The 25,879-nt window shown below is 34.4% G+C and overlaps 1 protein-coding gene across 1 annotated transcript in view; it reads left to right on the forward strand.

The window, feature by feature from the left end:
• PPP4R4 (protein phosphatase 4 regulatory subunit 4) overlaps window positions 1-25,879 on the forward strand; it is an 88,339-nt gene that overhangs the window by 18,197 nt on the left and 44,263 nt on the right. Inside the window, exon 3 of the mRNA XM_031454250.2 lies at window positions 14,178-14,280. Within this exon, the coding sequence (XP_031310110.2) occupies window positions 14,178-14,280 (103 nt within the window). The remainder of the gene's footprint in view (window positions 1-14,177; window positions 14,281-25,879) is intronic.

A 25,879-nucleotide genomic window follows, 5' to 3' on the forward strand; every position in this document is an offset into this window, starting at 1 on the left:
GTAATTCATAGTAAGGAATATATTTAAAATTGTGACCTAGTATATATACACATGTGTTTGTGTATGAGAAGTAATACATATATAACTGAAACTAAATTTTAACAATAATTATCCTTCTGTATATACTAAATTAAAAACATAGAAGTTAACATGAAATATAACCCTGTTAATATTGAAATATAATATGGAAAAACTCAAAATAAACAATACAAAAGCAAAAATAAGGAAAGATTTATGAATGCAGCCGGTGTGTTTGCTCCTTAATAAGTTCGTTCCACCCCAGGACAAGTGAGGATGATGTGGGGCGTGAGGGAGAAAGGAAAGGCTAGAGTAATTCTAAGCCATGTTGGTGGAAAATCAGACCTCTGTTGGTTAAAAGAGGTGGAGGAAGATAAGCTCAATTTTTCATATGTGAAGTTGAAGAGCCATTCAGAAAGAAATGATGTCTTTATAACTGGTGATACTGGTTTAGTCAAACGAGTTTGTCTCTTCTTCACAATGAACGTGAAACTTCTGCACACTATGTTGACATGACACTGGGATAGTAAAAGATACATAGTGGAAACTATCAGTAAGAGAATGTATTGTAACAGGAACATTACTAAATAATTTGTGTGCCCATTTTTCTCTTGCAAAATTATCAACTTAAAGACATTTTTAGGCTGGCAGTTCAGCCACTTCTTATGATGGATGGAATGATCCTAAGTGGTATATAGCAGCCTGAGGTTATGGACTTAGAAATCATAGGTTGGAATCCTGGCTCTAATGGATAACTTTAGGGAAGTCACTTTTTTTTCTGCTGGGACTCAGTTTCCACAGCTCTAAAGAAAGGATTTAAATATAAGGCATATATATTGTCAAGATTAACATGATAATGTATGTAAAGCATCTGGCCTGGCACGTAGACCCTTAGATGTTAGTTTTCTTTTACCTTCCTTTGGTGCTATTAAAAATACAATTTGTTTCTCTGTGATTCTAAGCATGATAACTATAAGCAGAGTTGAATGGTTCTCTAACTATATAAACCTTTTAAGGTGATGTTTTGAAGATTTAACTTTACTAAGGATTCAGTTTTATAGTACTAGCATGAACATACATCGCATTTGTAAAGTGACTAATGTTATGGGTTGGTGTTTGGAATCTTCAGCTTTGGATTCTTGACCCATCTTTGTCTTAAAAAGAGGTTTGTTTTTTCTTGGGAGTTTAATTCTCTAAGCTAATTATTTAATTAATTTTGTTCTGTTCATTAAAACAAGCTGTTTAATAATTTATTTTGAGTAGAGAATTAACTATCAACTATGTAAAGTTTAGTTTTCATTGGGAATTCAAGGCCTGTGTGACATCTGCTTCACTGTTACAAATACCAGCACAGTATCGGCAGCTTACGTGGTGTATTTTGGACTTTGAGAACCACTAGGATTAGGATCACAGGCTCTCTGTATATAAATCATTTAGGATCCTACACATAGTTGAACAGTTAGCAGAGCTGGAGTTGTCAGGTTAATTTCTCCAGTGGTGACTATGTTATGTTGTCACCTTTGGAAGCATCTGCTTCTTCCCCTCTCCCTTTTCCCATTGGTTTAGGATTGAATAAACTGGGAGGGTTGTCTGGCTGGGAAAAGAGACAGGACTCATTGCTATACAGTTAGAAGAATTCTTAGTGTGTGAATCTGTCTTCCTCATTAGATTGTGAGCTCTCAGAAGGTTGAATCAAGGTACAAGAGTAGAGAAAGGCAATATTGTCAGTACTTAGATCTGTTCTAACACACAGCTTATTCCTTGTGGGGAAGGACGTGGGTTTCATAAATGAGCACAGATGGCCTCATTTTTAGAGACCCGGCATAATGCTTCTGAAAATGCTTTAGGTAATATGAAATACGAAGAACTTTTTGTCCTTTTCTTAATCTCCCACAAATTAGTTAGCATTTTGTTTCCTTCCAGCATCATTGAGGATTGGCCTTTTCTGAAATTGTATGGTTTTAAAAGCATTACGCAGCATAATTGTACAGCTTTCTCTAGTAGTGCTCCATTAAACTTAGGAGCAGGAGTGGGATGGAAAAAGCAGATGGCTGAGTCTGGTATTAGCTGGGTGCACAGGTTGGAAGAGAGGTAGGGGGTGTAATGGTCAGTGCATGGGTTTTGGAGTTGTTGGGCAAGTACTTTCAACTTTCTAAGGCTTAATTTCCTCATCTATAAAATGGAGCTAATAATAATAGTATCTAATCTACCCCATAAGATTATTGTGAGAATTAAATAAAATGACTGCAAGTAAGGAGTTTATTAGCATAATGTCTAGCATATGGTGTACTAGGTACTATTTTTATTGGTGTGATTTGGAGGAGAATTGAAGGAGTTTATTGGTGAGAGTGTAACTGAAGTAAAAGGGAGGTTCAGGCTGCCAAGGAAGAAAGTGAAACTAGGAGGAACATTAGAAACTGGAGAATAAGAAGGAATTGAAGGGATTAGAAATGTGATGAGGCTCAAAAAATGGATTTAGCAATAGAAGAATGGAAAGATAAGAGTTTATGGGCAACAAAGGAGATGACAGTGGTTGCAGATGGGGAGACAAATTCAATTTGAACCCACAGATATTTGTGGAGCCCTTACTGTGTGCTAGATACAGTGCTAAGCATCAGGGATGTAAAATTTGGGCATGACATCATTGGATTACAGGGGGCCAAAAACTAGCTATTTGTTAGTCACCTGAATAAAGAAGTTGCCTATGACAATGGCAGTACTGGGATGACAAGGAAGACTGCAAACTTTTTTATTTTAGCAAAAAAATGCTTGAGTGAATTGACTTGTTTTTCATTGGTTTAAGATATTACTATAAATGGCTCTTTAAAATAGGTGCATCCCCCAATGGGAATAAAATAATTAGTAACATTAATTTAGAATTTGAAAGATAGCTGTCCTAAATTCATTTATTTAACTAGTCTTTTTTTTCCCTTCCTCTTTCCTTTTTAGCCACTAGTGTACAGATTAGATGATTAACCCAATTTTTTTTTCTTTCAGTTTTAGAGGAATGATTTGCTGAGTGGGCTCAAGTCCTTTTTGTTTCTGAGTATCTAGAAAAGGAACATGCTCCAAAGAACAGCACAGCTGGGGCAAAGAGGGGAAGCTCATGTTGTAGCCAGGATGATTGTTCCTTGTGCCTTTCAGTTGAAAGTCTTGGGTTTTGAAGTGTAGGAAGCTTATTTTGTTAAAAAAAAGTTTAACGATCAAACATTTACTTTAAAATTACATTTATCATATCAAATAGCAATAAACTGAATTTCATATTGTTGACTTAAACTTTTGCTGATTATTTCTGAGTTCCTCCTGTTCGGTGATGGTAGCATAGGTCCACACATATTCAGTTTATTTTTACTGACTGCGACCGAAGTCAGCAGGAGATAACAACAGGTCTACAGCACCTGAGAAATTCCTGGGCATGGGGGGCTCAGTACGCCACTATAATGTACAGCCAAGTCTACTCTTCTCCAAGTCTGTTTTGTCTAATACACAACCCTTTCTCAAACTCTCCTCATTCTTTCCTCTCAGGTGCATTTCAGTAGACTACATGTTAGTCCATCTCTGTCACCTGTTCTTTTCCCACATCACTTTTAACATTGTTATTCTGAAGGGGAACCCTGCTGATAGGACTGTAGACATGAGTAGTGCACACATGCATTCAGGTCAGACGGACTTTCTGCTCCATTTGGGCGAAGTGCTACTGTGCACTTGACTCATTTCACTCATACAGTCTGAAAAATGAGAAGAATCTGCAGTTTCATCTGTCCTTTTTTTTTTTTTTTTCTTTTGACTCTTCCTCTGTTATGGTAGCTCTCAGAGTATTACCTCCATCAGCATCAGCATTACCTGGGAACATGTTAAAAATTAAGTTCTCAGTCCTCACCAAGATCTACTGACCTAGAGTCTCTGGGGCTGGGACCCAGTTTTAACAAGTGCTGCAGGGCGATTCTGATACATGCTAAAGTTTAGGAACCACTGCTCTACTATGTTATGATTACCAACCTGTATACATTTCCTTGAAGGCTCTGACAGTATATTTCTGCTAAGCGTAATGCATAGGCTGAAAAATATGAAATTGCCATTGTTGTAGGTCAATAATTATCTAATGTTGGTAATTTCATGTGGTTCAACTAGTAGTTACTTTGTATAAACTAGGGTTTCTTAGACCTTTTTTGTTAAGATACTGACATTCCTTGTAGGCAGCTGTCCTGTGTGTTGTAGGACATTTTAGCAGCATCCATTGATTCTGCCTACTGGATTACAGTGGCATCTTCCAAGTTGTGATGATCAAAAATGTCTTCAGACATTGTCGTATGTGCCCTGGTGGAGCGGGGAATTGCTCTCGGCTAAGGACTGCTAACTAACTGAATTGCTATACTTTCTAAGCAATGATCCCTGACACAATACCCAAAGATAAGTATTTTTCTTTCTGGGTGAGAAAAGGGCCATATATAAATTGATTATAGAATTTCAATTTAGATTTTATGTTTGATAGAGATTATGGGGATTACAATTTAGGTGTGCTTTCTTTTTATATTTTTCATGTCCTGTTTATAATAAACAGCATTACCTATAGACTATCTTGCTTTTCTAATATCTTGTAACTGTCAAAGTCTAATGACAATCTATATATTTTTTTCATTACTAATAACTTGCTCATTTTCTTGGATGCCCAAAGGATTTTTTAAAAAAATTCTGTAATGTATCTCAGTGTTGGTTGTGCTGGATTGATTTTTCTGAGGTATATGGTGTGCTTTTTTGAATCTTTTTTCATAGCAAATGATTTTTTTCTTTTTTGATGATTCTGTTGCTTTGGCTTCTTCTTCAGGGGCTCATATTAAAAATATGTTGGATCTTCTTTGCCTGTCTTATATATCACTTTCTCTCAAATTTAAAAAATGTTTTAAAACCATTTTTATTCTTTTCACCTTTTATTTTTCTTGGGCATTACCTATTTTATTTATTCACCCTTGTGTTCTTTCTAGTTTAGTCTTTTTCAAGGTATTTTCTTTCAGTTCTTCCCTGAGTTTTATCACTTTATTTCTGAGTTTTCATAATTTTGATCCATGTTTTTTTCTATATCTGATACATTTTCTTAATTTTTTTTCTTTGCTTATGGAGAAATAGTGGGTTCTAATTAGCTACTTTGTGGGCATGCCAGCCTTTCGTTGTCTTTAAGAGTATTAGTTTAGTCCTTATTTTCTCTCTTTTTTAAAAACTATAGAATATGATCATGATCCTTACAAATTTCTCATATTTATGTGAAATTAGTTTTATAAATCTTATAAGGAGATGTGGTTCAGGGTAGCTTTTCTAATTTCAGGGTTCAGGAGTCCACCTCCCCCCCCCCCCCCCTTTTTGTAGCGTTCAAAATAGAATGCCTTACTTTCTGAAGTTTCTTGGTTCTGTTTGTCTAAAGAACTTTTATTTGGACCTTCTCTTTCGTTTGTGGTCTGTTGTTACTGTGCTGTTCAGTTCAGATTCTGCTTCCTAGAATTTTTCTTCAGTGTGGACCTTTGTTCTAGAGTTTTTGAGAGTTCTTGGAGATTACACTGCTTCATTCCCTTCAGATATTATTGTGGATTCATTGAATTCATTAGGAGTGTACAAGATCATTCAGTTTTAGCTGCTTCCCATCTGTGCATGTATTTTGGGTTTGTGTTGGAAATCTTACCACTTAATTATGTTGGAGATGTCATGCGTAGTTTGAAAAGTTTACTCTCCTAGTTAACTGTCGGTTTTTATGGGGAATTCAGGAGCTTTCAAAAACGGTGTCCACTGCTGTCATCTTTTTGGATATTCTTCTACCATTCTTTCCTTTTTTATTTGTAAACTTTATTTTGCATAGATTTAGTGAGGTATTATTGATGTACAGTGAATTGCACATATTTAAAATGTACTATATGATGAGTTTTGAAATATGTATATGCCATTGAAACCCTCTCCATGAGCACGATAATAAAAATTTATTACCCCTAAAAGTTTTCTCATGCTCCCTTGTAATCCCAACTTCCTTTTCCCCCTCATTTCCCAGGCAACATCTTATCTGCTTTCTCTCACTGTTGTTTGCATTCTTTATAATTTTATATAAATGGAATCATATAGTAGTATACTCTTAAGTATGGCTTCTTTTATTCAGCATAATTATTTTGAAATTCACCTATATTGTGTGTATCAATAGTTCATTCCTTTTTATTGCTAGTAGTATTCCACTGTATGGATGTATCACAGTTTGGTTAATTATCCAAGTGTCAGTGAACAGTTGGGGAGTTTCTAGTTTTTGTCTATTACAAACAAAGTTGTGATGAATACTTGTGTTCATATTCTTTCATTTCTCTTGGGTAGAATTCTGAGAGTGGAATGTCTGGGTTGTTTGGTAGGTGTCTGTGTAACCTTTTAAGAAATTGTCAAACTTTCCCAAAGTGGTTGTACCACTTTACATTTCTACCAGTGGTGTGTGAGAGTTCCTCTTCAGCCTTGCCTACATTTGGTGTGTTCAGTCTTTATAAATTTTAGCCATTACAGTGGATATGTTGTGGTATATTATTGTGGTTATAATTTGAATTTACTTAATGATTAATTTTGTTGGGCATCTTTTTCATACACTTATTTGCCTTTTATATATTATCTTTGGTGAAATTCTGATACCTTTCATCCATTTTTTATTGGATGTTCTTATTTAGTTTGAGTTCTTTATTCTAGATACAGATTGTTTGTTGAAGATATGTCTTGGGTATGACAGTGCCTTTGAAGAATAAATGTCTTTAATTTTGATTAAATTCATTTTGTTGATTTTTTTTCTGGTAGAATTTATACCTTTTGTGTCCTATTTAAGAATTATTTATCACTAAGAATTTCTGCTAAGTTTTCCTCTAGAAGTTTTATAGTGTTGGCTCTTACATTCAGGCCTGTGATCCATCTTGAGTTCATTTTTGTATGTTGTTTCATGCTGGGGAGAAGAGATTGATTGAGTTTTACATGTGGCTGTCCATTTGTTCCACTACCATTTGTTGAAAAGATGATCATTTTTCCATTGAATTGTCTTATCCCTTTGTCAAAAATCAATTGGCCATTTATGTTTGGGTCTATTTCTGCACTCTCTATTCTCTCTGTCCTTTTCCACTGAGCTGTACGTCTCTCTTTGCCACTGCCACACTATATTGTTTATTGTAACTCTGTAATAAGTCTTGAAATCAGGTGGTGTTAGCTCTGCAACTTCATTCTTTTTCAAATTTGTTTTTGCTTTTCTAGATCCTTTGCATATCCATATAAATTTTAGAATAAGTCTGTTCATTTCTACAAAAAACCTATTGGGATTTAGATTGGGATCATGTTAAATCTACTTCAGTTTGGGAGATTGACATCTTTACAGTATTGAATCTTTAATCTTGGGTGCTTATCTTTCTCCATCTGTTTAGGTCTTTAATTTCTCTCCACATGTTTTGTAGTTTTTGGTCTGCAGATCTTGCACATCTTTTACCAAGTTTTCCAAATTATTTCATATTATACTAATGTAAATTGGATTGCGTTTTAAATTACTATTTGATTTTTCTTTTCTAAAGTATATAGAAATACAGTTGACTTGTAAGTATTGACCTTGTGTCCTGCCATACTGCTAAACTCACTTATTTAGTTCTACAAGCTGTTCCATACAGTTCAACCTCTTCCTTTTCAATCTGTAAGCCTTTTCTTTTTGTTGCCTGTTACACTGGCTCAAACCTGTAGCACAATGGTGAATAGAAGTAGTAATGGGGAACATTCTTGCCTTGTTCGTGACTGGGGAGAAAGCATTCATTCTTTCACGGTTAAGTATGATGTTAGCTGTAAGTTTTTCGTAGATCCCCTTTTTCTGGTTGAAGAAGTTCCCTTCTATTTCTAGTTTGGTGATAATTTTAAATCATGAATGAATGTTGGATTTGTCAGATTTCTACATGTATTGAGATGTTCATGTGTGTTTTAAAATTTGGTCACATTGATTTGATTTTTTTAAATTAACTTTTTATTTTGAGATAATTGTAGATTCACAGGCAATTGTAAGAAATAATACAGAGATAGCTGTGTACCCTTTATCCAGTTTCCTCCTTGTATGGTCAGGCCCCTCAAGATGGCTGTTCTCTTGCTTTTTGTACATCTCCTGCTCAACCAGTCCCTGCTTCACCTACACTCTGCTTACCTAAATGTGCTTGCCCCTTTCCCAGCTAGTGATTGTTCTAATTTTTAGACCTGTACAACTCCACCTACTAGTTTATTAAATGGAAACATTTGCCCTTATGGTGGTTGTTAACCTGAGGGGCTGTGAGGGTCATGCCTCCGCTGCTGGTTTCCCTGGTAACTGATGAGCCAACCTGACACCAGTTCTTCCTATAAATGGTAGCCTCCTTCTCCCTGGAGTAGCGAAGATTGCTGCCATGCCCTGCCTGCCGTCTGCCCTGCACTGTGGGGTGTCGCTCCAGAAGCCGTTGTTCCAGACGTGTAAGCTCCCCATCCAGTAAATCATTGATGTCTCTGTCACTGTCTCCAGGCTCTTTGGTCTTGAGGCTGGGCAGCTACGCTCAAGGGGTGCAGCCCAACACCCCTACAGGAACTTGATAAATTGTAGTATGATAGTTTTCATCACCCTAGGATCCCTCATATGACACTTTTATAGTCATGTCTTTTTTCCCTTCTGCCTCCCACACATCCATCTTTAACCTCAGGGAATCACTTACTCTGTTCTCCATTGTATAATTTTGTCATTTTAAGAATGTTATATAAATGGAATCATACAGTATGTAACCTTTTGGGGTTGGCTTATGTTCACTGAGCATAATTCTCTAGAGATTCATCAGGTTGTTGCATCTGTCAATATTTTGTTCCTTTTAATTGCTGGGTAGCGTTACACAGTATGGGTTGACCACAGTTTGTTTAACCATTCACCCATTTAAGGACATATAGGTTGTTTATAATTTCTGGTTCAGATATCCCCTAAACATTCTTCCACAGGTTTTTATGTGAACATAACTTTTCATTTCTTTGGGATAAATGCCCAAGAGTACAATTGCTGGGTTGTGTATTATTCCATGTTTATTCTTCTAAGAAATTGCTAAATTTTTTCTAGAGTGGCTGTACCAGTTAACATTTCCACCATCAATGAATAAGTGATTCAGTTTCTTTGCATTTGGTGGTACAATGAATATTATTGGTATTATTATTATTATTTTTTAATCCTAATTAAGTGTGTAGTGGTATGTCATCATGGTTTTACTTTACATTTACCTAATGGTTAATGATGTTGAACATCTTTTTCATGTGCTTATTTACAGTCTATGTATCATCTTCAGTAAAAAGTCTGTTCATTACTTTTGCCCATTTTCTAATTGGATTGTGTGCTTTTTTTACTGAGTTTTGAGAATTCTTTATATTCTAGATACTATTCCTCAGACACGTAGTTTGCAAATATTTCTCCTACTCTATGGCTTGTCTTTTCGTCCTCTTAAAGTCTTTCACTATGCAAAGTTTTAAATTGCAATGAAGTCCAATATATCAGTTTTTCCTTTTATAGCTCCTGCCTTTGGTGTAAAATGTAAGAACTCTGCCTAGCTCTAGATCTAGAAGATTTCTTCTTATGTTTTTTCCTAAAATTTTATAGTTTTACGTTTTAAAGTCTATGATTAATTTTTGAATTAATGTGAGACTTAGATCAAAGGTTTTCGTTTTGTTTTTTTGGAGGTTTTTTTCTTGGCCGCTGGGTGTCCCTGTTCTAACACTGTCTGCTGAAAAGGTTCAATTCTCCATTGAATTGCCTTTGCACCTCTGTCAAAAATCAGCTGTGCATATCTGCAGAGGTCTGTTTCTGGGTTCCCTCTTGTGTTTCATTGATTTATGTGTCTATTTCTCTGCCAGTGCCATGCAGTTTTGGTTCCTGTAGCTACATAATAAGTCTAAAACTTGAGTAGACAAATGCTTCTCACTTTATTCTTCTTTTTCAAAATTGTTTTAGCTATTCTAGTTTTGTTGCCTTCCATATAAACTTTAGAAAAATATTGTCTGTCTCCCAAAAATCTTTTTGGGATTTTGATAGGAATTGTGTTAAACCTGTACACCAATTTGGGAGAACTGACATCTTTATTATGCTGAATTTCCCAGTCTATGAGCATAGTATGTTTTTCTAATTATTTAGACCTCCTTTGACTTCTTTTATTAACATTGTATAGTTTTTGGCATGTAAGTCCTATACTTTTGTTAGTATTTTGTTTTTTTGAGAGACTGTAAACGGTATTTTATTTGTAATTTCAGTGTCCATATATTGAATTTTATGAAATGTTCTTTCTGTATTGATATGATCGTGTGACATTTTTCTTCTTTAACCAGTTAATATGATGAATTACACTGATGTTGAGTATTGAACTAACCTTGCATCCCTGAAGTAAACCCCACTTGATCATGGTGTGAAATTCTTCCTGTTATTTTTTAAATAAATGAATTATTACTTATTACTGTATTTCACTTGCTAATATTTTGTTAAGGATTTTTGCATCTGTATTCATGAGGGATATTGTTCTGTATGTAAGTATTTTTAATTTTTCCTGGTTTTGTCACCAATATAATACTAGCTTCATAAAGTGATTTAGGAAGTTTTCTCTCCTCTTCTGTTTTCTGGAAGAGATTATACAGAGTGGTGTTAACTCTTTGTTAAATATTTGGTAGAATTCTCCAGTGAAACTATCTGGGCCTTGAGATTTTTTTTCATTTAAAAGTTTTTTTTTTTTGGTCAGGAGTGGTAATTATAGGTTTATTTATATATTTATTTTTAATGGAGGTTCTGGGGATTGAACCCAGGACCTTGTGCATGCTAGGCATGGTCTCTACCACTGAGCTACATCTTCCCCCTTTCAAAGTTTTAATATATGAATTCAATTTCCTTAATCGTTGTAGGACTGTTCAAATGATGTATTTCCTATCAGGTGAGTTGTGGCAGTTTGTGTTTTTTGAAGAATTGGTCCATTTTGTCTAAGTTTTCAATTCTACGTGTGTAAAATTTTTCATAGCATTCTCTTATTATCCTTTTGATGTTTGCCAGGGCTGTAGTGATATTGCCTGTTTCAATTCTGATATTGGTAATTTGTATCTTCTCTCATTTTTCTTTGTCAGTCTTGCTAAAGTTTAGGCAATTTTATTGATCCTTTAAAAAGACCAATTCTCTGCTTCATTTATTTTTTCTGTTGTGTCTGTTTTTATTTCATTAATTTCTGCTCTTTATTATTTCCTTCCTCTGCTTGCATTGTGACTATTTTGTTCTTTTCATTTCTTGAGATAGAAAGTTAGATTATTGATTCTATATTTTTCCTCTTTTCCTCTTTCTTCTCATAAAGGTATTCATTTATTGTTACAATTTCTCTCTCTACAGTGCTTCAGCTGTGCCCCACAAAATTTTGTATTTTATATTTCATTTTCATTCAATTCAATGTATTTTTAAAAATTTTCCTCTTTGACTTATTATGTAGACAGGTGTTATTTCATTTCTAAGAATTTGGAGAGCTTTTTGTTATCTTTTTATTATTAATTTATAGTTTGATTCTATTGTGGTCAAAGAAAACCCTATGTATGATTTCAGTTTTTAAAAATTTGTTGAGGATTATTTTATGGCCCAGGATGTGGTTTTTCATAGTATATGTTCTTTGGACATCTGAAAAGAGTGTGTATTCTACTGTTGTTGGATAGAATGTTAATTAGGTCTTGTTGGTTGATGGCATTTTTGAGTAAGAACTTCTGTATCTTTGATGATTTTCTGTCCAGTTCCATCAGTTGTTGAGAGAGGGTTATGGAAGTCTCCATCTACCTGTGTATTTGTCTAGACAATTTCTCCTTTCAGTTCTGTCAGTTTTTGTTTCACATATTTTGCAACTATATTTGGTGTATACACATTTAGAATTGCCATGTCTTCTTGGTGGATTGCCTCTTCTGTCATTATATAACATCCCTGTCTGTCTCTGGTGATTTTCTTTATTCTGAGGTTCACTTTATCTGATGTTAATATGGCCACTTCTGCTTTCTTTTGATTTAAATTTCTGAGATATATCATTTCCTCTCCTTCACTTTCAACCTGCTCACATTGCTATATTTAAAATTTGAATTTTTTTATGGTTGCATTTAGTTGAGTCATGTTGTTAAATCCACTCTGCTAATCCCTATCTTTTAATTGATGTATTTAGGCATTTACCTTTAATTTAACTATTGATATTTGGGATCTAAAAATCTACCATCCTTTTTGTTTTGTTTTTTGCTTTCTTTCCTGTGCATTATTTTGTCTTCACATCTGTGAGTTATTAGTGATCATATTTTTTCCTAATTGCAAAGTTAGTGAATAAAATTCACCAAATGTTCTGTATTAAATATTCCTGCCATCAGTTCATCCAGTGAGTAATCCATTTATGCTTCCTTTTAAGAGAGATTTACTGAACCTCTGCTTTGTGCCAGGCATTGTCATATGAAATTTTCCTTTTTCAGACATTTCTTTTCTCTTCTAATTCTTTAGTAGTGTATTAGTTTCCTGTGGCTGCCATAGCAAATTACCACAAACTGGATGGCTTAAAACAACAGAAATGTATTCTTGCACAGTTCTGGAGGCCAGAAGTCTGAAATCAGTATCAACTGAGCAGAAATGTAGGTGTCAGCAAGGCTCCAGGAGAGAACCTGCTCTTTGTCTCTTCCAGATTCTGGGGGTGGTCAGCACTCTCTTGCTTGTGGCAGTATCACCCCAATCTCTGCTTTGTGGTCAAATTGCCTTCTGTTCTGTCTGCTTCTCTGAACATTTCTTTTATGGACACTTAATATTAAGTTTATAGCCTACTGGGATAATCCAGGATGATCTCTTTATCTCAGGATCCTTTTTTCAAAATTAAGATAACATTCACAGGCTCCAGGATTAGGGCGTAGACACATTTTATGGAGGGCCACCATTCAGCCCATTATAGATAGCAGTTTTGTATGAATTTTAATTCCCGTTTATGATCGTCTCCTCACTGTGGCATGGGTCTCCTATTTCACTGCCTTCTCCTTTCCTTCTTGATTTTGTTTTTTGAAGTATTCACTTAGAGAGTGAGGATGGTGGAATGATTGTGCTGACCTGTATTTCACAGCCTACACTACTGCAGCAGGGCAAAAGCCTTTCTTCCTACCAGGGTAGCTTCATTTAGTTAGAGTATGCTGCTTATTAACTTAGAAAACTCTGAAGCAAATAAATATAATACTTCGAAAAGCTTAAAAAAACCATGCTAAGGTCTTATATACATATAATAACAATTCCATTTGAAAAGTTAAGTAAAAATAATTTTAGCTCAATAAATATTATGGCATCAGTATTTAACATGTAAATTGGTATCAGTTAAGGATAGCTGGAATTTCCCTCTGAGGTGGTGCCACATTCGCTAGCATCTTTTATATATATATATATACAAATATTTCTAGTTCTTGACAACTTATGTTGCTTAGCTTATGTTTTAAAAACAAATATTTTTTTTGCCTGGAAATGTTTTTTCAGAAGAATCTAAACACCTTTTTCTGAGGTATTTAGGCCACTAGAGTATCACTGAGATTATTTTGGTAAAGCCTTAGTGACCTAATGAATATTATGTCAAAAAGATACAATATGAATATCCCTACTGACCTTTAAGAATATTGAGTGTATCGTTAAGAAGTTTCTGGCAACTTGGAGTCAGTCTACTGCAACAGGTAATTTCATGGACTAGAGGGAAGTATAAGGTTCTGCTGTAGTTGATTTTGTTGCTGTCCCTGCTGTTGTTATGATTATTAGTATTTTACCACAGTGAAATTTACCATTCATATTTTTTATGAGGTACAGCAGACAATCAGGTCACAGGAAAATATGAGGTAGAATTTTAAAGCAATTAATAATAGTTTCAAGACTTTTAGACTTCCATAAGACGTGTATATAGATAGAGAGTCTTGTTTTAGCATAAGCATAATTAATATCTTCATGCATTTGTTATAAGATTTACATAATGACATTTCAGTTCTGGCTTTATTTTTATATCTAACTGTGTTTAAAGTTTAAAACTGCCACAAGTCTGTTCATTATTAAAAGCAATCATTTTTCAAGTTAATCATGCTTTTTATAATATAAATTATAATTACAAATTTTGAATTTGTATTTTCTTTGTAAGTGCTGGTCAAGACATCCAAGGAACAAGTGTGATCGCAAATCTTCCATTTCTGATGCGACAGAACCCTGCTGAGACGCTTCGGAGAGTCTTGCCAAAAGTCAGAGTAAGTTGCTGTGAAATCAGATTTGAGTTTACCATTTTTTTTTTTCCAGTAGTATGTTGTCATTGTCAGGAGAAAATTTCAGAGCTTTTGATGGCTGATCTTTTGTACCTAATCATTGAGTGGAGGAAGTATTATGATAAACATTTTGAATTATGTCGAAAATATTTAGGGAAATTATCTGATGGAAATGGAGAAATCTAGATCTTAAGTTGTAAAGATTTCTTTAATTGTTTTCTCAGTAGAGACATTATAATAAAGTTAGCTTTTTGGTAGCTCAAAAAAAATCTTAGTCATACAAAATCATAGTTATCTTATTTGGTATTCTACTGACTTAAGTATATATTAATTGTACTTCTACACATTGATAATATAATTTAACTGATAGTCCTAATAATTACCCTGCAGTGACTGCTGAAGAATCATCAAATAAAGATTGAATTGTGGCTATTGCAGTTTTAGTTTCATATTTAATTGCTTCCTAAATTCCTTCAGAATTAGTTTTCCTGCTTTAAGCAAAATATTTGATCTACTAGAACTTTCTTTGCTGACTATATACTATTTATTGATTATTAATATACTATTAAATAATAAATACTATTTATTTGTACCATCTGCAAATGCTGTTCTTTATTAGAACTTGAATGAACAAAATGGATGATGTCTCTGTGTCCTCAGAGAGCTTAACCACTGGAGTTAGGGAGGTTATATACTAACGGGGATTCCGTTTGCTAATAGTGAGTTTTGTAGACTTTATCTTGGCTTTCTGTTTGGTTTAACTTTTTAATAATTTTTAAATTAATTTTACATGTTTAAAGTACTACAATTATTAGTTTGTCTTTGGGTTTTAATTTTAGGCATATATAGCATGTTTACAGTGATTTAAATCAGGGATATACCATGTTATTTTTACAAGATGTCCATATTTCTATGAAGGCAATATGAATTTTTTTAAACTGATGACAGTGGTAAATTGAGAAGATGTTTATTTTAGTATTGTATGTGATTCAAAAGTGAATGAAGCTTTTTCATGTCTGTTTTTCCCAAATCACTCCATAATTTCAGTGGAATTAAGTCTACACAATCTAGGTTTAATTTCACATTCAACTTAAGTGTTACTAACTGACCTAAGCTTGTTAGCACGTCACCTGAAAGTGTCAGTTAAACAGTGGTAGAAGGGAACAGGTGGTTAGGTCCTCTTGACTAAGAAGTTATTGTCCACAAGCAAATTAGATTTAAAGCTAAAAATATTGAGCATACTATACACTCTGTGTTGAGAGGCTAAATCTGGGCCACAGACAGCGTACCGGAAGTTCAGAGTTTCATAAAGCAAGAATAAACAATGAAGGATAAATAGTAGTGCGCTTTAGAGGTCTCTAAATTATTTTGACAAAAAAAATCCTTTGCTAATGAGTTTATAATAAAGTTAATAATAACTCCTGGAAAAAAAATAATAACTCCTGAAAAATCTTAATTTCATGGGAATGTATAAGGAATATTATATACTCATATATAGAGCATATTTATAGAAAGAATCATGTGTCTCTGCTGAACTATATAACTGAGTATAGAAGATAAAGTTTTATTATGCCTTTAAAGTAATTAATTTTATTTCATAATATAGAGATTAACTGAATAAATGGATATAAAGAAAATATATACTGATGAATATGTACTAAGAAAACCTTTATTTATTGCTTAATGATTTCATTCATTTTTTTAATCAACAAGCAGCCATTTGTTTAGGACTCTCATATATCTTGCCCTGTACTAAAAAAGGTACAAAAACAGTCCCAGATTATTCTGTATCAGAAAGACATAAAGACTATGGAAAACAAAGAACAAACATAGGAGAGTATTCAGTTGTGTGATTCTGACTTTATGTAAAAAGTACTGAAGAACTAAGCAAATGGGAAAGACTTTATGGGGACAATAATAATTACTTTTATAGAGGGTTTAATATAAGATGTAGGCAGCTAAACATTTAAGCAACCTCATGTTAAATTATAAAACCTATGTTTATGAGCAAATCATTTTGAAATCATAATATTCAGATATTCATAAGACTTACTGGTACTCATAGCACCTTCTTCAGTTCTCCTTGTTTCTGTGAGTGGTTACTTCCAAGTGAGAAAACGATGACAAAAACTGCACATAGCCAATGTATTCACTTTTACCATGACCATAATTTCTTAGTTAATCTTAGAAAAAAGCAATCTTGTGTCTCAAAGTGAGCATTTAGTAATAATGGCCTTCTCATTCATTCATAAATATTTACTGTGCCAGACACCGTTCTAAGCACTAAGAGAGGTGAACAAACCAGAGAACTTGCCCTCAAGGAAGTTTCCAGAGGGAGAAACAGACATTAAACTAGTGAATGAGTGTAAAGAACAGAATAAAGTGACAGGGTGTGGGGTTGAGGGGCTGGTTAGGGGAGTGAGACACCGACTGAACATTGGGAGGTCAACGAAACATCTTTGAGGAACTGAAAACTGAGGAAGTAGGAGGAAGCAGGCATATAAGGAGTCAGGAATAAGTGGTCCAGGCAGAAAGAGTTCTCTTAAAGAGTTTGGTGGAATTGAAAGAGGTAAGTGTGATTGGAATCGATTGGGTAGTGTTGAGCTGTGACTTGAAGAGAGGTTAGAGATGGTCAGTGACAGAGCATGCACGAGTTGTTTCTTAGGATAGTGGAAAGCCATTGAAGACTTTCAGCAGGCCTGTGATTTACCTCACATTTTACAAGGATCATTTTGATGATTGTGTGGTGTGGATTGGAGTGGGACAATTAGAAGGCTGCAGCACTAGTCATTGTGATATTTGAGGCTCACTTGGATTAGGGCAGCTAATTAGAACAGTGGAGAGTAGGGGGTATATCCAAGACAAGTTTATTGAGATAGAATGAACTTCATAATGAATTGGATGTGGGAAGTGAGGGATGACTTCCAGATTTCTGGCTTAAGTGTCCATATGGTTCTACTGGTTTTGAGTATGTTGGTTGATAGTTTATTAAATCCACAGGGAAAAATAGTTTGAGTACTTACTAATGCTAATCTTCTGTGAATGATGTACTTTTAGAGAATTTTAAAGACATGAACAGTAAATATTTTATATAAGAAGCTAATCATTCCCCAGATTTTTTTCATATTTATAATATAATAGTATAAGCAGCTTTTACAACTCATGCTTTACCTTATCTTTACCTTAACATCAGATAAATTGATGATGGAGATTTTTATGGCCTGGTATGTTATAAGTTTCACCAAATAAAATGTTTTTATTTTGTTTTATTGCATTTGCACTTATCTTTACAATAATATATTAACCGAAAATGGTTTTTAAAATAGGTAGATATTTTCATTGTTTTAGAGATGAAGGACTTTAAAGTTAAAATGGCAGAAAGAGAGTCAGGATTAGAACTTGAGCTAATCCATAGTATTTCTACAATTTACTTTCTAAATTATATCCAAAGTGGATGGTGAATGATAATACAATTAGATCACTCATCTCAAGGTCAAATTTAAATAAGAACCCAGAAAGGAAATACTTTGACCTCCAACTTAAGTTCTCTAGATATAAGTGAGACACTTCTAAAGTACAGTTGACCTTTGAATAACAAGGGTTTGAACTGCTTGGGCCCACTTACACTTGAATATTTTTTGATAAATATGTACCGCAGTACTACATGATCAGAAATTGGTTGAGGCTGTGGTTGCAGAACCTGGATACAGAGGGAGGGCCTTCTGTAAAGGTCTATGTGGATTTTCCTGAGTGGATGTGTTGGTGCCCTTAAACCCGCATTGTCCAAGGGTCTACTATTGTGGCTATATTCATTTTATACAATTTAATCCTAGGATATCCTTTGAAAAATAAAACAGTTTTTTCCCGTGGTCTTTATTGATTGTTTGAATTCTTTTCCACAATATATTAAATTGAATTAACATTAGATATTAGATTTCACTATTTGACTTGAACTTCCAGTTGTCTAGAAATGAAAGAATTGATTTGTCAGGATAAATTCTGAAAATACTGTGGTCCTTTATACATTTTAAAATAGTACTGATATAAATAATCATATAATATCAGTGACTCTTTTACACTTTATAAATGAAGTGCAAAAAAAAGTTTCCACTTGTGAGTTATTGAATGGTGTTATTGTTTTTCACTTATTTTGGGAACCAAAATGCATGGTGTAAAATTACCTGTTAGAAAATGTGCAATTCTGGGAACAGATAAAAATAACTATAGCTGACATTTATTGAGGTCTTATGATGTGTCAGGCACTGTACTCTGTCAGAAGTTTTACACATTTTTATCTCTTCGAATACTCGTGGCAGTTCTGTAAGGGTCACTTGATAGAGGAGGAAACAATTTAGGTGAGTAACTTGCCCAGAGTCACAAAGCTAACGAGTGGTATGATTAGGTTGGAATAGAGAGTCTGACTCCTGGATCCTCCCACTTAACTGCTGTACAACCTCCTCACTAGCTGGTCATGACTGCAACAGATAAGTAATAGATAATTTTAGTTCCCAAGCCTTAGTCATCTCTTGTGTGGTTACTGGTTACTGCTGTAGCCTTCTCACTGGACCTGTTGCTTCCACTTTGCTCCCTGGAGCCCATTCAGCCAGAGAAAGCTTTCATTTATTTATTTACTTAGGAACAATCTACACATTATTTTGACAAACAAAGTTATATACATTTAAATTGTACAATATGATTTAATGTCTATATGTTGTGAAAGGATTACCCAAGTCACATTAATTAATAAATCTGTCATCTCACAATCATTTTTTTGTTCAGAGAGCTCTTTTAAAAGCATCAATCGTATCTTTTCTTCTTGAATGAAAACTACTTAAGTGGTGTGGTAGGCAGAATAGTGGCCTCCCAACGATTCAGATCCAATCCCTGGAACTTATAAACATTACCTTTTGTAGATGTGGTTAAGGATCTTCTGTTAGGGAGATTATCCTGGATCATCTGGGTAGGCCTAAATGCTGTCACATGTATCTTTATAAGAGGAAAGCAGAGGGAGATTTGGCCCAAATGTGGAGGAGAAGGCAGAGTGAAGACAGAGGCAGAAGTGGCAGTGATGTGGCCAGAAGCCAAGGAATGCCAGCAGCTACCAGAAGCTGGAAGATCCTACCTAGCGCCTCTGGAGAGTGTGGCCTTGCTAACACTTTTAGTTTGGCTAAGTGATACTGATTTAGGACTGATGGCCTCCAGAACTGTGAGAGAATACATTTCTGTTGTTTTTAGCCACTCAGTTTATGGTCATTTATTATAGCAACCACAGGGAAGTAAGACAAGTAACTTCCCATTTCAGATAGAATAAAACTCTACCATGCTCTTAAATGTCTAGCTTTCTGACCTCTTCACTTACCATTCTTTTCTCTTTCTTCCATAAGGGCAGAAGTCTTGTCAGAGTGATTTATCACAGTATCCCAGAACCGAGAACGGTGCTTAGCAGAAATAGGCACTCAAAAATAATTTTTAAATGAGCATTCATTGAACTTAATGTTCTGAGACAGTAAGTGTCTGCCTGAAAGACCAGTGACACATTGGCTGGATTCACTCATGGCATTCTTGGATTAGAAGTAAAAACAGGATATCAGTGGAGTGATATGATGCTGACTTAGGCTTCTAGAGAGACCTTTTTTGGGGAGGAGTGGGAAAAAGATACATAATAGGGAAAAGATAAAAGATATAATTAATCAATATGAAATTTGATCATTTGAGATCAGTAGATGTGGTCTACCTATCTTTTGATTCTGAACAGATTTATTCTACTTTTATTAATTTTGCATAACTTTATTTTCATTTATAGAAACAGTGAAAAAATACATGTTTCTCCCAGTGTGATTATTTATTAGAGTATTTTATATCTACTGAATATAGGTAGAATTTTTAAAAATTTATTTTTGCATTAAATAGACAGCCTTTACTGTGTGAATAAAGACATTTGTTAATAAAAGCTTAACTTTACTTAGATTTTAAGTTCTATTTCAAGTGGCATAGATACGTGGATAACCAATAATGAAGTGAGGAACACTTACTGTGGGCCCGACCCTTTGCTCAATGCTTTGGACACATCCTTTTAAACTTTTTATAACAGCTCCATACCGTGTATTTATTCTCCGTTGATGGTTGAGAAAATCTAGGCTTAAATAGTTCAATGTTTGACTATGATATTTTGTTGACACATACAATTGTATAGTTTATTCTTACAGTTCACCAAGAGGAAAAGAAATAGTCTTAACTAAAAGAATTAAAGAGCATAAACAGATGATACAAATTGCTTTTTCCTTCAGTTTGCAGTTCAAAAATAAAGGGACCTGTCTTCCTCACTGTAGGTGATGATTTCTGAGATAACTTAAAAGTTAAGTTCTGAAAAAAGCAAAAGGATTTTGCGGAGGCAACAAAGTTATACATAATAAGCAGAACATGATGTTCTAGGCTCCCGACAGCTCATAAAAAGCCCACAATAGAATAGTACTCTATTGACATGCTAAGTATTTAGGGACACTCTGATGTGAGGGAAAGTGAAGAAGAAAGTGAAATTGTGCCTGTAATGTAAGATTGATGGGAAAAAATCACCAGGGTCAGAATAGATCTTCCAAGGAGTTTTTAATGGGATAGGAAGCATAAAATTGTGTAACTTATTCTTCCAGTTCACTGAGAAAAAAGGGAGAAGTACTATTAAGCAAAAGAATTAGAGAGCACAGACAGATGATATGAAATGCTGCAGATGCAAAGGAACTTTGCACTCACTTGCGAGTTCTTTTCCGCAGGCCTCCTTGCCTTGGGGGGCGAGGTAGGAGGCTGGTGAGAATCCCTCTGGTGGTGCACGTGTGGTGATGACTGACTGCTACTTGGGGGCGGGGAACACAGCGCTGCTTGCTTCCTCAGAATAACATGCATGGACATACAGAATTTCAGAGAGATGGAAACTATAATCAAATGAAACAATAAAATAAAAATCAAATGAAAATGCTGGAAATGAGAAAAGGATAATATCAGAGGTGAGGCATTTCTCCAATGGGCACAACTGGGGAAAGAATCAGTGAACTTTAAGGTAGAAATTATCTAAACTGAAACACAAAGATAAAGAGTGAAAAAACAGAAGAGAGTATTCAGTGACTTTGAGACAGTATAAAGTGATGTAACATATGTGCAACTGAAGTCTCCAAATGAGAAAAGAGAGAACAGGGAAGAACCATTTGAAGAAATAATGGCCAAGACTTTTGTGAGATTAATGAATGACAATAAACCAAAGATCCAAGAAGCTTAGAGGACCCCAAGCAAGATAAACACACACTCCTCCTAGGCACATCGTGATCAAACTGCTGAAAGTGAAAAATAAGAGGCAATCTTGGGAACAACTAGAGACAAAAGAAACATTACATACAGAGGAACAAAGATGAGATTTAAGCAGGCTTCCTCTTCAGAAAACATGCAGGCCAGAGGACAAAGGAATGTTGTATAAAAGTATTGAAAACGATAAATAAATAAAGTCAATAAGAAATCTACTCCTAGTAAAAATATCTTTCAAGGATGAAGGCAAAATATTATTTAGTTTTTAGACAAACAGAAATTGAAAGAACTCATTGTACACTACAAGAAATGGTAGGGAAGTTCTTCAGGCAAAAGTAATACCAGATGGAAATTGGATTTCATGAAGGAATGTAGAGCTCCAGAAATGGTAAAAAATTAGATTAAATGTAAATGGAATAATAACAGTTCTACAGAAATTCTTCCAGAAAATAGAGAATAAAGTAAGAACTTCCAAGTGATTCTGAGGCCAGCATTATCCTGATACCCAGATAAGACATAGATATTATTAAAAAAAATAAACAAACCAGCGATGCATGCCTCATAAACTTAGATGCAAACATCTTTTGAAAAACAGCAAGTCAAATCCAGCAGTATATAGAAGGGATAATACATTGTGATCAATCATGGTTTATCTCAGTAACTTGGTTTAAAATTCAAAATCTAATTATTGTAAGTCATCATATCAACAAACTAAAACAAACAAAACAAAACCAAATGCCACCATCCAATCATCTCAGTGGATTTAGGGAAAGCGTTTGACAGACTCCAACATCATTCCTGGGAGGGGGGAACCCAAAACTTGAGCATACTAGAAATAGTCAGGAGAGCGAAGGCTTCCCCATAAGATCAAGAACAGGCCAAGAGTGTACACTCTTACTATGTTTGTTCAACATTGTACTAGGTATTCTAACCAATGTAGAAAGGCAACAAAAAGAAGTGAAAAGCATCCACATTGCAGAGGAAGAAGTAAAACTGTTTTTTCTGTCAGATAACTTTATCATCTATATGGGAATCTGCAAAAGAAAAAATACTTAGAACTGCTGAGTACAGAAAAGTTACAGGATACAAGATAAATAAACAAATTGTATTTCTACACACTAGCAATAGGCAACTGGAAAATGAAGTTTTTCTGAATTAAAGTATGTAATACTTAGGGATAAATCTGACAAATAATGCATTAAGACCTGTATACTAAAAACTAGAACACTGTTGAGAAAAAAATAAGAGAACTAAGTGAATAAAAAGAAACACCACAATCATAGATCAGAAGACTCAAAATTAAGATGTCAGTTCTCAGATAAATCTATATATTTAATGCAAAATAGTCAAAATCCCAGCAGGTTAGGGTTTTTTTGGGTAAGAAATAAGTGAATTCTAAAATTCATATGAAAAGGCAAAGGACTTAGAATAGTCAAGACAATTCTGAAAAAGAGGAATTTGGAGGATTTTTATTACCTGATTTAGAGAGACAATATACAGCTACAGCCATTAAGACTATGTAATACCAGTATAAAGACAAATCAGTGGGACACAGAGAATTTTTTTTAAAAAAAGCCCATGCATTTATTTCCCAGTTGATTTTAATACAGGTGCAAAAGCAATGCAGTGTACAGATCGTGGTCTTTTCAACAAATAGTGCTGGGTCAGTTGAGAAAAAAGTCTGTATTTTATGCCATATACAAAAGTTAACCCCACATAGATCTCAAACCTAAGTGTTAAAAACTAAAATTGTAAAAACTTCCAGAAGAGAACATAAGAGTAAATCTTTGTGACTTTTGATTAAATAAAGATTTCTTATATATGACACTAAAAGCACGATCCATAGAAGAAAAATTTGATTTCATGAAAGTTTAAAGCATCTACTCTTCCGAAGACAGTTAAGAGAATGAAAAAACAAGTCATAGAATGAGAGAAAATATCTATAAATCACATTTGATAAAGGATATGTGTTCGGAATACACAGAGAGTTCTCAAAACTCAGTAATAAAAAACAACCCAATTTTTAAAAAGGCAAAAATTGAGAACTGATACTTAACCAAAGATTAGTGAATAGCCAATAAACAAAAGGTCTTCAGTATGATTAGTCATTAGATAAATGCAAGTAAATTTATAGACCTGTTAACATAAATGTACTAAAAAAACCCCCAAGCCTGGCAATACCAAGTAGGGGCAAGAATTTGGAGCAACACAAACTCTCACTTCCGCTGTTGGTGGAAATATAAAATGGTACAACCACTCAGGAAAATAGTTTTATAATTTCCCGAAAGTTTAAACATATACCTGTTGAATCACTTAACCACTTTACTCCTAAGGATTAAGAGAAATTGAAGCAAGTGTTAATATAAAGACTTGCATATAATTGTTCATTACAATTTTATATGTAATAGACAAGACTAAAAATAATCTGCATGTCCATCAACCTGTCAATGGATAGAAAAATTGTATATTCATATGGTGGACTACAAACTAATCTTTCTGTATTCTGAATCCAAGTCCTTTGTTGGTTATGTGTTGAAATATCTTCCATTCTGTGGTTTATCCTAATGTTTTAGATTAACTTTGTAAACAACATGATTGGGTTTTATTTTTAATCCAGTCTGACTATTTTAATTAGAACATTTCATCCATTTACATTTAATTGCATGTATTATCTTACTATTTCTGTATTCTGGCAAAACACTTGTGATGGACCTCTTTTTTAAACTTTGAGTTCTTCCATGCCCCTTTTTTTATTGGAATGAAGTTGTTTTAAAGTAGCAGATCTCCACTTTTGGTCTCAGTTTGCTCTGTAGGCAATCTTATCCACACACCCTTGGCTTTAAATATCATCTATATAATTTTTTTCTCTTTTATATCAGTTCTCTTATTTATAGCAGACCTTTTCAGAGTATCAGACTGTATATACAGTTCCTTGTTTGTAATCTCTACTTGGATGCCTCAAAGTCATTTCAAAGTTAAGTCCAAAACCAAGCTCTGATATTTCCTCTTGACATCTGGGCTTCCTCCAGTGTCTCCTATCCTAATGGGTAACATTTTATACACCTGGTTTTCAAGCCAGGATTTTGGGAGTTATCCTTGATACTATCTATTCTTTTATTACTCATTTATACAATTCTGTTTATTTTGTGTCTTAAGTATTTCTTGAATCCATCCACCTCTCTCCAGCCACGCTACCTCTACCTTAGTTGAAGTTATTGTAAGGGTTTGCTTAGGGAATTCTAACTTCCCAAGTGATCCTCACCCACTTCTTCCCTCCCCTTCCATCCTCCCTCCTTTCTAATCATTTGAGTTTGAGAATCAGCTTGCTATTTCAAAGCATTTAAAAACTACAGTTTGAATAGTCTGTTGCTTAATGCATCTAAGGCCCTATGTAATTAGGGCTTCATCTGGTTCACTAGTCTCAGCCCCTTCTCTCTCTGTGCTCCAGGCACCCTGCCCTTCTTCCAGCTCCTTGAGTCTCCCATGCTCCTCCTTACTTCTTAGTGTGGGGAATGCTTGCCTTCTGATTCCTCTTGCTTCCCTGCCTCCCTTATTCCTAGCTTCTGTCTAGTTATTTCTTTCTCTTCACACGGGTCAGTTGTCACTTCTCAGCGATGCTCTTTCCTCTGAGAGCATCAGCTCACCCGGTAGATGCTCTGTGAATCTTGTACTTCTCGTCCTTAGCTTTTACCACAATTCTAATTACAGGATGAACCAGGTACATTGCTAGTCCTGCTCATTGCTAAGTCTTCAGCCCCTGGCACAGTGCCTTGAATGTAACCAAATGAATATTTGTTGAATGTTTTAGTGTATATAAGAGTTCCTCAAAGGTAGGGAACCATGTCTTTGACTTTTCTCCTATTTCCTACAATACTTAGTATGATGTTGGTACTTAATAAATAGTTGTGAATGAAATTAAAATTATATCATCACAATTATATTTTCATTGGGCTACTTTAGAGAGAGATTAGGATAGAAAGGAAAAGTACTATGATTGACTAGAGAGAAAAGAAAGCATTACTTACAGAAATTTGCCATCCTTTCTAATGCTGCTTCCACCCCCAAGGAAACAGTTTATAATTTTTTTCAAAAAATGTTTAATTAAATATAACTACAGTGGATCATTTGAAATGGTTACTTATAGCTCTTATGTTCATTAAATAGTTATTTCTTTGATTAGTGCATCTTTTCTTTGCAGTGTTTTAAATTACTTTTTATTTACATTTTAAGCCTCAGTCATGAAGTTACTCATGATTCTAACTTATTATGTGTAAAAATGACTTGGCAGAGTAGT

The sequence above is a fragment of the Camelus dromedarius genome, chromosome 5, assembly GCF_036321535.1.
Source record: "Camelus dromedarius isolate mCamDro1 chromosome 5, mCamDro1.pat, whole genome shotgun sequence".
Classification (NCBI taxonomy): Eukaryota; Metazoa; Chordata; class Mammalia; order Artiodactyla; family Camelidae; genus Camelus; species Camelus dromedarius.